This window comes from Nylanderia fulva, unplaced genomic scaffold, assembly GCF_048542155.1.
Source record: "Nylanderia fulva isolate GAGA-0341 unplaced genomic scaffold, ASM4854215v1 Scaffold21, whole genome shotgun sequence".
Taxonomy (NCBI): Eukaryota; Metazoa; Arthropoda; class Insecta; order Hymenoptera; family Formicidae; genus Nylanderia; species Nylanderia fulva.
In genome coordinates this window covers 106864-121084 of record NW_028190275.1, presented here as the reverse complement: position 1 = coordinate 121084, position 14221 = coordinate 106864, and the positions used below count along the sequence as shown (strand labels likewise).

The 14221-nt window shown below is 31.3% G+C and overlaps 1 protein-coding gene across 2 annotated transcripts in view; it reads right to left on the bottom strand.

Annotated features, from left to right (window-relative positions):
* Positions 1-14221, bottom strand: part of trc (Serine/threonine-protein kinase tricornered) — a 152494-nt gene that overhangs the window by 133065 nt on the left and 5208 nt on the right. For both annotated transcript variants that reach the window (XM_085482583.1, XM_029302757.2), the window contains exon 2: positions 11082-11212. In XM_085482583.1, coding sequence (XP_085338709.1) covers positions 11082-11157 — 76 coding nt within the window. In that variant the 5' untranslated portion in view covers positions 11158-11212. The remainder of the gene's footprint in view (positions 1-11081; positions 11213-14221) is intronic.

The window sequence follows — 14221 nt, the reverse complement described above, 5'->3', positions numbered from 1 at the left end:
TCTGGACACAATTATAAAACAAAGTGTGCATGTGCATTAACAATCAAAGTGTCATGTAAAATGCCAGACCATCGTTGTATTCTAATAATTAGTGCACAATCATAATTAACTTTTCGAAAGTGAGTGTTACGAGGTGTCACGTCGAGTGTAAGTGCCATAAACAACAAATAAGAGAGGATAAAATGGAAACATCGAGCGAGCAGCTTGGTAGCCACAAAGTGAGCAGTTTATAATTTCGTAAATTTATTATTTGTTATAGGAAAAATTAAGTTTATTATTTGTTATATTTATAAAACTAATTGCTCCATTATTTTCACGTACTTAGTAATTTATTGTTATAGTTATATATAAGCCTGAAAGCATTTTCAATTATTTTCGAACTTATTTCGCGATATTGTTTTGAAATTAAAGTATTTTACAATTAAACTTATTTCCTTACAATAATACATACATACATATATATATGCGGATTTTGTCAAAGATAGTACTTTATTAGAGATAAAAAATAAAATATTTTATAAAAATTTTTTTGAGATTTGCATCTTTTCAAGAAGCAGATTTTAATTATCCGTCAGATAAGCAATGGAGAATTAACGTTACAAGAAAGAAAGTAACGTGCGAATATTTGCAAGGAGATAAGATTGAAACCTGACAATTTGCTATAATTATCCGGAAGTAGTTTCTCTTCGTATCCATGTTCACAATGTCTATACACGGTCTGCATGTAGATTATCTAAACCGGTAGATAAATTATTGATGAAAACGTGTACGCTAATTTCATGATAAATAATTTTATATATTAGAAGCAATTCTCTAATAGAAAGTGATAATAATGTATTAATCATATATGTAATGTATCTTAAAAAAATTACATATGTAACATAAACTATTATCTTATTAAATATATGTTTAATATTACATAATATATAACATATATAGACAAAGATAATTATTTATCTACAAATGTTTATTTATCAATAACTGTAATATTAAATTATTGAAATATTATTTCATATTTTATTGATATAGAAATCGTTGCATATAGGCAAACACATCATATGTACATGTGCTTAATTGATCGTATTGTTAAATTATTCCGTTGAATATTTTATCATTTTACTTGCGGTATAATGAAAACTAAACGTACATTTCAATCTTGCAATCTTCAAATGCCCTTTAAATAATCTGCTGATCCAAAGTATTTCAAGTGCTTTTAGAAATATTTTGTGATCTTTGCAGAATGTCTAGATTAAGAAGTTGAATTAAGAAGGATTATAAAGTTCGATTATTCTATCGCTTTATCTTTACTTAGCGATGCTCCTAATGTAATTAATTCAGGGAGATCTACATATTTCTATTAAATAAAAATCGTTTTCTTTTAATTGTACGATTGTATTCTAAATGTATGATTGAAATTAACGAGTAAATTCTTTTTTATTTTAGCATATATAACATATTTATATATGTTGTAAGCAATTACTAGTCTCTTTTACGTGTTGCATTTTAATAGATAGAAAATAAATTATGAAAAATACTACTTTCACCGTTGTATTTATCAATTTTACGGTTATAGAAAATTAGCAATAGAAAAAAAGACGGATAATCAGCAGCATACATATGACATAAGTAACGATTATCCAACAAAATATAGTTAAGCTTGACATTATAATGATGACAGTAAAGACGACAGAATCATCATAGTAAATTGCGAGGGAAAGAGAGGATTCCAGGATTAAATAAGGTTTCTAGCACTAGATGAGAACGAGAATGCACGATTAATAATACCAAACATTATACTGATTATTTCATTTCCGCCTATATATAATAAAATGTCAATTTCATGAATAATGAAAAAATGTATAGGAATATAAATATATGAAAAGAGTTAATTTAGATTTAATTTCCTCAAGTTCTGAAGAGAGAGAGAATTTCAGTTGTTAAAGATCAAAAGATTTCGATTGCATTATCAAATATTGAAAATGCACGAAAAAGCTCTTGCAAAAATCAAATAGAACAAGGTGTTATACTGAATAAGCATCATGGCTGAGAAAAAAAAACTACATATCCGTTACATTACGTTACTGTGCATACATAGTGCAAATTTATAGGAACTTTGCACGAGCATCCGGCTGTCATTAAAATGCACACTTGACCCAGAACACCTACGATAGATCCGCAGGCAGAATTCCATAAGCACTCTAGGACGCGAAAAACTTGGTAAAGAAGGGAGGAGGTACATTTGGCATCGGTTCAAGGGAACGTGACCTAACTAAAATACTGTAGTGCTTCTCTACATATCGCATACTAGGTGAAAATATCGCGGAAGTAGCGCCCAACGAAAAATCGCTGATTTGCCGCCGGCTACTCGTGATATCGTAAATCTTATTATCGCGTTTGAACCATGTTACGAGGTAAAACGCGATCTGGAGTCATGCAAAAGTGACGAAGATCTTCGTCGAATTTTTTCCTTTACTAGGCATTTTATTAGCCATATACTGTTATTAACATACTACGAAGATTTTTTTCAAACCGTTATTTTTTATTCCGTTATATCGCAGTATTGTATTGAGATATAACTGTTTGTGTGGGTGACCTTAACCGCGTAAATTATGTACTCTTCCTCCACTAAATTACGCTCGTCCTACTATTCATATTTCTATTATACAATAATGTGCTTCGTCTTAATAATACCTATTAAATGCTAATTTTTTCCGTAATACTTATTATACAAAAAAACGGATATTCAATCTTTTTGTAATGCTATAATTATAACACAAATATTTAAAACAATCGTATAAATTAAACATTACGTACTTACAATCACAACCGTTTTATGACCCTAATAGTAATATAAATGAAGAATGTAATATATAGCTTTACCTTAAATTATTAAAATATTTATGTAATACATGTGACAAAAAATTTTAACAAAATTTATAAAATTATTAGATTAATTTAATGAATAAAAATTAATTTAAAATAGAAAAAAATATTGATTACACACCAAGCGATATACATATATGTATATCACATTATAATCGGTAAAAGTCGAGGCTATTTCTAATCTGATAAACTCCACCTTCAACTGCACAGATCAATAACGATATTTAATCTCACGGCACATACAAATTTACATTTTTCATGAAATCGATTTTATCACGTTTTGAAATGTATATATATATATGATAACGTTTATACACACACACACATATGAACTATATACCAAAATGTATTCGAAATAAAATATGAATCTTATGTCTCTCATCCTACGAGATTGATCTTTCGAGCATAAACGGCAGGAGCTAAGTACCGTTGTCGGGAATGACTCGTTACATAAGCGCGAGCAGTTAACGCAAGAAATTTAGTACACCTGCGTGACGAGGAGGGAGGCATTAACGGACCGAAGATTAAGGATTAGTGGGAACGAGGCTCGCGGATGCGTAATTTTCGACGACGTTTTCATCGCCACCTGAGTCAGCCGGTGAAAATTAGCGGAGCGATCACGCGAATATGCACTAAGACAGGATTTCCACTCTGATAACGTGAACACGATGCCTCGCAACGGGCAACAATGACGAATATAACAATAGCGAGGCGGTATGTAAACCTTGTCTGTTTTCCGGAAACGTGTCGCGACACGGGTCAAGTGACCACGCTTCGTTAATCTCTTCAGTTCCTCTTTCAAATTGTTAATAAAAAAAATTAAATTAAAATATTTCATTTACCTATTGTGCTTCAAATTTAATAAATGAGATTTGAAAAATAATTGAAAATTTGGAGATATATTTATGTAACACACATGCGTGCACAACACTCAATATTCTATTATTTTATGATAAAGAAAAAAAAATATATATATATTTCTAAATTAACATGTGTATATATCATTATTTTTAAAAATGTTAAATTCAAATGAAACAAATTGCAAGAATGTGAGATGGAATTTAAAATAAAAATATTGCGAGACTACGAAATATTAAAAAGTTCTGTATAATCCTGCAAACATTATATGCAAAATTTTTTAAATCTTGCAATTCAATCTTTAATTTCACTTCGCGTTTACAATATATACCGTCTGATTTGGACTTTATATGCAAGATATCTGCATATATGCATTATTAAAATCAGCAGTGAATTACAATTAGTTGCATGCAGATTTAGTACACGTAAATTGATACAAAACTTATTCGTCAGAATATTATTTATATAAAATATTTTGATCTGTTATAAATATATTGTATTATTTTTCCTTTGTCAAATTAAATTTAGGTAATTCCATTTACTTGCTAAACTTAACTGTGTTATTATTGAAAGTTGATGGAATCAACAAAAATGTTATTTGATGTAATGACTTTGACTTTAATGTAATATATAAAACATTTCACATTAGCATGCATTATAAACATAGAAACAGGACAGAGAAAAGCTTGCTTTCGAGAATATTGTATAGTCTGATTAACACTTCTTTAAATAATAATATTACAACTTTTCTCATATATCTCTCCTTTCACATAATTATTAACAATTTCTTTTCTAATAAATAATCTTCCTATCTCTCCCTGGCAAAATTTAATATTTATCATCATAAGAAATATATACACATATATAATATTAACTTCAAGATATGCGGTCGTTGACGACTGTTGCTACGAGATTATTATGACCACTTGCCCCAGCATTTTTACTGCGATGAGCACACGCGATATGCAATTTTCATCGGAAACAACTCGAGAGCACACGAGTCGTGCCGAAATGAGAGAGTTCGTTCTCGAGTAGATTCCGGATGCTCGAAGAGCATATTTTGGAACATCGATTTTCGCGGCGGGACCTCGAAGTAGAGTGATGCAATTTGGATGAAGTCTGTTCTTGTTCGCGTGTATCGCACGATTTTCCCGCGGCCGCGAGGAGATATTCGCGGAAAAATATACAAGTGCAATATCCTCCTGTCGGTTCTTCCTGCGGAAATCGCGAAAACAATGGTCCTTATATAATGCATTCTCGCGTATGAAACATCACCGATACTTTTGTCTCTGTTAGTATATTTATGTTTTTTTCTTTCCCTTCATTCTTCAAGACGTACGTATATTGTATAATAAATTCACAAAGTGAAAAATAAGGGAAGAAAGAAAGATGAAGAAGATAATATTCGCGCGTTAATTAGAATTTTTCGTCGCATATTTTTATATAAATCATATATAGATTTTATATAAATCATATAGAGAAAAGAAGAAAAACAAGTAATATGCCTCTTATCGCTACAGTTATAAGTTTTGCATAACAGTATAGCAAAATAAATAATAAAAGGAATGAAATGTTATATTTTCCTGCTCCATATGTATATCTTTCATCGTTTTATTCTGCTGCAAAGCAGCATCAATAATATAAAACGAAGGTATAATTTTAACTGAAAAGAACCGCGTATCTACTGTCACAATCTACTATATATATAATCGAGAGATGCGACACAGTTTCAGCCTTCGATCGCATCTTCCCTTGATGCTGTATATTACTCGGAGAAAGCAACACTATTCACGGAGAATATTCGCGCGCATACATATATACGACCTAGGAAGATATCGATACTCGCGAATCTATATTTCGTCCCAGATTCGGCTCGGTTACTATGTAAATTGCCGATACAGTTGGAGAGAAGGTCTTGGTATATTCTTTTGTTTCTCCTCTGCGCGGTGTTCTACGATGGTTCGAGAGAGAGATGCTACGTTGATGATAGTGCCAGGTCAGAAACGTCGCCTCATTCTCTCGGCCCCAGAAAAGAGTTATTGACTATAATGAGAGAAGCCGGGAGAGAGAGAGAAAGAGAGACGAACGTGAAAACAAAGGGAACGCATTGTTGAGCGCGGAACATTGTAAGTAAATAACAGTCCAAGCATACACGTTGCCATCCTCGTGCAGCGAGTCACGTGCTTCGCGCGCGATGCCGCAGGGAGAAAAATACAGTTCTTGAACTTCTCTTCGTACAATTGCCTTCGATTTTAGAACATTGACTGCAACTAATTGCGGAAACATTCTCTTTGATAATCGCGCGCGATAAACGTATGTTCGCTTACAATTACGTAGAAGTATAAAATGTATTTTATATCGTATTAAGAGCAAGCATAGCTTTTTTTTATTCGAGTTTATGTTAATTATTAAATCTTTCAGATTGATTCTTATGTAATTTAAAAAAAATAATAAGCTAATAATATTTAAAAGATTAATAATAGTTTTAAAAAATACCAACTTAATTTAAATTATTAACAGTTAAAGTTTTATCGCAGTTAAAGAGATTTAAAAAATGCATATTATATATTAATTCATATATATTTTTTATGACTTATACATAAGGTAAGCGATATAAAAAAGCGATTTAAAGAAGCAAGAAGCAATAAATGTTTTAAAAATAAGTGCAATATATATTTCAATAATCCCCTTTGCAATTTTATTCGCTATAAACCGGGATCGTGTACGCATATCTTCAACTAACGGTCTCGAAAATGAAGGACGAATAACGCAAGTAAATGGTAAAACGAAGCGACGCAACCCAGAATCGGGCCGATGCAACACGGTCACCATCCATCTCTTCGGGGCAAGTTCAATGGTCAACCTCCGACTTGACCTGGTAACGAGTTTCCTGGTAAAAACCGTCTCGTTGCGAATAACCTTCAAGATTTTCGAACAGTAGTATAGAAATGAGATCGATCATCTTCGATATATAATCTTATCTATTAGAATAAACGTGCTTCTGGCAATACAACTATATTCAAATTGACGTATTAATGGGATTATAGATGTGTCAACATGTTTGACTAAAATTTTTTTTAATTATAAAGAAATATATTTTTCTTTATTGAAAAAATTTGAATAACTTGATTTTAATTATGAGTTAAAATACTTTCCTGCTCGTACAGAGTAAAAATACTCTTTTCACAAATTTTGCATAATATCTAAATGAATCGAGAATAATAAAAGAGAGATAAATAGATTTTTAAAAATAGTTTTGATAATGATTCTAATGAATATATGTATAACTACACGTTATGTTTTATATATTCTTAAAAACATAAAATAAAGTAGATGGATGAATTGTAGTTTTATAATCATGGCTAACTTTAATGAAAGACATTCATATTGAATATAAAAATTTCTATTTATATGCTGAAAGAAATTAAAAATTCAATACAACAGATTCAACTGAGTCATGTTCAGTATCAAGAGTAAACCGTGATAAGATTATCTGTTTATCTTTTCTCTCATCTAATATCAATATAATCTAGCGTTGTTTGCAGTTTGTATAAAGTGTCGTTGCCATATGGCAAGCGATGAATTCATCTGCTAAGATAACGAAAGTACCGAATGAGTAAAAGTCTGTATCTGTTGACATATAATGATTCGATATCATCGATATATTGCCTCGACATATGACAATGACAATATATTGCATTAAATTATGGCATGCATTGTATTATGTCGAAACATTATATATTTAAATATTATTAAGATATTATACTGAAAAATATTATTATATTATTACATCATTATATTAAAACTTTTTTGACATTATCAATTATATTATTTTATAATTTTTTTTAAAGTAATAATAAATACTTATAAAAATACTGATTTTTTCTGCTACATATTCCTATAATTAAATCAGTGGTTTCAAAAAAAAGACATGAGTTAATTTTTAAATATAAAACTGTTTTCAAACATTAAATGATAAAATTAAAAAATATTTCACAGATAATGTTAGTTTACGAAAATTGATTTAAAAATTTAGAAAAATTAAAGTATTAAAAAGTTTTTATTAAATGTTTAAAAAATAAGATTTTTTAATTTTTTTTTGTACAACTAATTCGTTACAAAAATTCTTCAATGATATATTAATACAATACAATAGATGTGTAATACAATAGATATTGTTAACATTAAAATGCTAAAATATAATAATATTTTTCAATATATAGGTATAATGTCTTAATAATAATTAATTTATATTCTCGCAGCTTTTTCCTTAACTATTAGTACCAATCTTTTTCTATACAAAGTATCAATTAACGTATAATGCGACTCGCTGATTTAGCGAAAGCATCAGTGTTTCATTAATTGAAGCATCTATGAGTCATGAGCGCGAGTGCATCCGAGACATGGTTGCACTTCGGAGAGTCGAGAACGGCATCGCGTCACGTCGCATCGCATGTATGGTTCAATGGACCCGCGCTACATAATCGCGGCTTGCAAAATTATGCGTTCTGAGAATGCGGTGCGTGTATACAACGTGACTCGATAAAGACGCATTTAAAACACAGCAACGCACCGTTTAGAGTTGAGCGCCACTATATAACATAAGTAAAAGAGCCGTGTCGAGGGGACTCGGAGGAAAGAGAAGAATCATTTTCTTCGCTGAATAATTATGACAGTTTGGAGAAAGCGAGGCGCGCCTACGCTATATAACTGCACTACCTTTCGTCGCTCGCTGTTCACAGCCGTATCAAGATTATTCGCGTGCTCATACTGCCGCATTTCATCGCGGATTATCTGCGATAACAAGACATGGATTTGGATTTACAGCAGCAGAGAAAAAGTGCTATAATAATCAGACTTTCTCTATGTTGGACATCAAATTATTTAATAGAGATAAAAAAATTGATAAAAAAAGAGAAACGATGAAAAAAATAATGCAGAGATATGCACGATGTGTGTTTAATAATTTAATTTTATATGAATCCGATTGTGCATATATAAGAGTTCCCTGCGAAGTTAATATAAAATTGATGAGTTAAATATTTTCCAGATGTTTTAAAAAACTTATTTTCTTAAAATTATACTGTTGTATAAATTACTGTCAAAATACGTCGTATAAGAGACAATACTATCGTCATTATTAATCAGATGGTGGCAAGTTGCATTTGCTCTAACGCTTCCATATATTTATACGCGATGCGAAATTATTGCAGAATCCCTTCAAAATATTTGTCCGCGATAGGAAAAATCTTTCACAGAGAATATTAGCTCGAGGCTTCTACGTGCTGTGGACATGCACGGTCGAGCACGGTGGCATTGCACGCGTGACGTTACATCGTAGTTAGATAAACCCCATTGAAACTCGACGTGGCCGGACGACAGGACGTTGCAGCGCGTCGCGACTATATGACCGTGGCATATAGTAAAGTTCGCGCAAGCAGCCGACAGTAAATTCAAATTAATTATGGCAATGACATATCGTGCTGCACCGTAACGTAAGGGAAAAGAAAAAAGATTACGCGAGAGCGAAACTTCAATGATACGCAACGAGAGTGGAAAAAAAACTGTTCGAAGAAATATACATAGTTTTATGGTTTATTTGTATAATAAATTAATTATACAAAAGATAAAAAAGTCGAAACATTTAAAATGTTAAGTTAAAAAAACTTTATTTGCGAGGTTTTAATAGAAGTGCATTATGTTTTAGCATTAAATATGAATTATACTGGACTAGTCTGACATCTGGTTCCAGTTTGAATTCATTTTTAGACCAGTTTTTGGATTCAATTACTTATATTAGTAAACTAATTGATTATTGAAATTTTTATAAATTATTGAGATTTATTCAGTACATAAATAAAAAATAAGTGATAAATAAAACATAAATAAATAATAAATAAAATATAAATTATAAAGATAATATCAATTCGTTTGTAATCTTGGCTAAGTACAGTTTAATTTAACTCAATTTTCTAAATGCACTTTTTCACGTGAATGTTTCGCATTTTTTTGCACGTAAAGTTCAATTTGATATAAAGGAGCGAGTTTTCGTCCTCTACGATAAGAAAGCGATATAAAAAGCTCACTATTGTTGAGTACCGGTTGGCCTTTCGGTTCCTTTTTCGTAAAGCTCCTCTTTTAGACGAGGAACGACTATGCTTCAAATTTCAAGGCGATGCCGAATCCGACGATATTCTAAACACGTCTCAAACGTGCCACGCGGAAGAAAAGGAAAAAAATATAGTAGGCACTTTGCGTCTGTCCAGCTCGTTACCCTTCCGCGATCGCAATCTATCACGGAACGAAAAGCAAGGGTAAGGCACCGTTTCGCGACGGTCACCGTCGAGAAGAGGCGGATGACGATTCTATCATGTCGCGTTGCGAACTTCCGCGACGGGATGATTAAAGCGATTAATGAGCGAATTTTTCTTTCGTAGTCTCGCGTAGAAATAAAGTCAGACGGCGAAACCATATATGATAAATAGTACAAAAAGCATAAATATTAATGATGGAAAGATAGAACTTTTTTTGTTTATAAAATGTATTTATTTGCTTCAGTTAAATTGTGCCATTAAAATTTTTAGAATTAAAATTGTAGAATCTGATTAATTTGATGTAATGCAATATATATTATTTCACTTCTAATTTTAGATTTTGCATATAACTAACTTGTTCCTAGCTTGTCAAGTTAAATCTAGAATATTAACACACACGATAAGTTTATCAATTAATATAAAAATATTATTTTATATAGTATCACAGAATATATATATAAAAGAAATTATATGGATCGAAAGAAATGTAAAAAAAGAGTTTTGATGTTATTAGAGAATATTTTAGATTAATTTTGTGAACACATTAAAAGTTTTCATTTGAAGTATATAAGATAATGCATTACAATGCAATTTTTTGTGCATTGCACAAATAAATAAAGAAATATCGCGTGTAGGATTTCTGCATCAAAAAAATAAATGGGATAAGAGTCAAAACACATTGCGATGGGATAAAAGCGACAAAACACACACTCGGGAACAGCTGCAGAGCAGCAACGTGACTTTCATTCTTTGCGCTTATTCTTATGCAGCACAAGAACGCTGCACTTGAGCGCACGCTGGCACAAATCGGCCAATCCCGGCATTACGATTTTTATTCTTTGTCGCATCGTGCTCAAGTACAATACTGAAATCTTTCAGTGGAGCAAATCCGAAAGATATACAACGTACGATAGCGACACTTCCGTGTGTGGAAAATTTAGAAAATAGCTACGTGAGCAGTATATCAGAAGTGATAAGCGTCATTTTGCGCAATTTTCGATTAAGCGATAAAGTGTGCAGACTCACCTTCCTGATTGGGATTGTTGGTGTTCGGATGTGACGAAGTCAGGGAAGACGGTGTCTCGTCCTCAGCGACGCCCATCGTCGTGGCTGCTGTTTGCTGATGATGCGTCTCCACTTCCGTCGCCTCTTCACACCTGCGCACATCAGTTGTAAAAGATTTATATTAACATGATTTTTACATATGTACATTTGGGTAATCAAATAATTTTTATCACAAGACCACACATATTTTATATACTGACATCGAGAAATAGACGCTCTTCTCTTTATACAATTTTACTTCGACATTTTAATAAATTTTTTAGATAGACTATTTCTTTAAGCAGAGAGAGATTTTTTTAAATGTAAATTATTTTTAATGAAATCAATAATAGTTGTGTTTCTTCATTACTTTTTATAATTATATTATTGCGTGTAAGCTGAGTATACCATTTATTTTACATAATTTTCAAGATACATAGGAAAATATAATTTACATCGACTGTAACACATACAATTCGATATGCATCGATTCAGTTTTGCTCTCATTTGTGCATAATACACTACATGTATCATGATGTTTTAATTGTCATTTGAAACAAATTCACCGTATTATTGTATTTTGTACTCGTAAAAAAATAAATATAGATATAAGAGATACCGCGCTGAGTTTCTAGTTTCTATCCAATTTAACTAACTTCTCGATATTGTGCAAGTATCTGTATATCAAAATAATGATACCAAGATATGATATTTGCGATATTTCTATAAAAGTAAAAAAATATAAAATTACCAGTGACTCAATAATTTCAAAAACAGAATAAATAAATCACTAGAAGAGCGTACTAAAATTGATTTAAAAATACAGTGTGCTCTAATATAAGATTTATTTACCAGCAAAACACATCAAAAGATTAAAGATAAAAACAAGAAAAAAAATAGAAAAGAGTTAAAGGAGGCTTGTCACACAATAGCAAACAATTCGATGGAAATCGAATATCGCGGAAATTTGATGCTCGATGGTCGAGGATCGTTGCATTTCACCGTGTACGCGTAACCCGGCGCACTGCAGTGATCAGAGAAGCATTCATTGGATCACAGCTTCCGCCACAATCTCCCCTTTCTCTCTCTCTCTCTCTCTCTCTCTCTCTCTCTCTCTCTCTCTCTCTCTCTCTCTCAATAAATATACATATACAATACATATACATATATTTCTCTCTCTCTCTCTCTCTCTCTCTCTCTTTTCTATATCATTTTTGTTATCTGATGAGTGTTTCTGGACAGCGCATTTGTGCGCGTGCGCGTTTATTGTCGCGAATATAATTACGCTTTCGTGCAATTATGCACGCGGGTCGTTGCAACGCAATGTAGCGCACACGCAGTGCACCATGCGTATTGCGGCGGCGGCGGCGGTGGCAACGACGTCGTCATTCGAGCACAGTCCGGTCCGCGAAATAGAGACGACGACGCGCAGCTATAACGGTATGTTGACCTCCGACGCCAATTGCTGCCTTGCTCGCACAACGCACACGGATATGATACGAACTGCACACCGGAGAGAATGTGTGCGACGCGCATTGACTTTTCGGACCGACACCGATTGTGTATCGATTAATCGGCGATATGCGATACAAGACAAATTTTTTTGTGATATATATTCGAATTTTTATGCACAAAATAAAATCGAGTGCATCGTATATAATTAGCAAGATATAAGATATTTATGACAAGCTTCGTAAAAAACGTCAGAAAAATTTTGTAATTCTTAATATAGATACATATATGAAAAAACATTGGCTTTTTTATTTATTTTATATTTCTGATTTATTTTAAATTTTTTAATAATTTTTCAGAGAAAAAATTTAATTAGACATTTTTAATTCAATTCAATATTCAATTTTGTAATAGAGTTTTTGTTAGAAGTTTTAAGAGAATATTTTGCAAATATATTCATGGTAAGAAATTCTAAATATTTTTATGCATTATATATTTAAGTACAAAGATAAAATTCATATATGACGTTAATTATAATTCTATTTTTATAATAATTTGTATGATAAAAATATCCAATAATGTAAATATAAGTAGAATATACAATATTATATTTTCTGCTTTACATACAAGATACATTATAAATTGTATAGTAAAATTGTTATCCATTATAAATAATGATTGTTAAAACCGAAAGGTTTAAAATATGAAAAATGTTCAAAATTCTCTCTCTCTCTCTCTCTCTCTCTCTCTCTCTCTCTCTCTCTTTCTATCAAGGAATTTGATTTTATTCAGAATTAATTTTTTTTGGAAAGATAAAGAAATTCTTTTGTTCAGAATTTAAGGCATATCATGAAATTTCCCCATTTCGTTTTCAAGAAATCGACAATATCCGATGATTCATATTGCGACCTTGTTGCTTAGTGAGCGAAAGTTAAATATAGCTAATAGCTACACAAAAGAATATATTCATGTGCATATATTCATTTTGTATGCACCAATCAAATAGCATTTTAAGTAGCGATTTAATTCTTTTCGTTGCAAAGAATGTATATAAAGAATATCCTTAAATCTAACTTAAAATATTAATATTAATAACATGCTTTGAGAAATTATCAAGTCATAATCTCAAGTAGTTTTCTTTTCACAGAAAATATCGATCCTGAATTTAAAATGAGCTTTACTTGTAATTCATATTTTTAAACACAAAAACAATTATAACTATATATATATATATATATATATATATATATATATATATGGAGATAATTGCAAATTAAAAATAAGAAAATAATTATACTCAAATATCAATAATTATTTTTAATGAAATTTTTATCGTTTTTTTCTCCTATTATAATTCGTAACAAAGATGAAACCTTTCTTACGATTTATGCACTCAGATTACTTACAATCGATAAGGGAAAGCAGACGAGGTAAGACATCATCGCTGTAAGTCAAAACAAGCTATACGATGCGAATCGAAATTGAAAGTAAGCTCTAACCATGGATCGTGATTATTTCTAACAATACGACCAATGCTGTGCGTGATCTTTTTGCTAATAATATTGTAAATAATTCTGATTGAACCGCAATAGATCGCGTTTCACGTATCACGCGATGAAACATTGAATCAAATTAAATTTTTTCGCTCCATACTTTCGCATTTATATGTA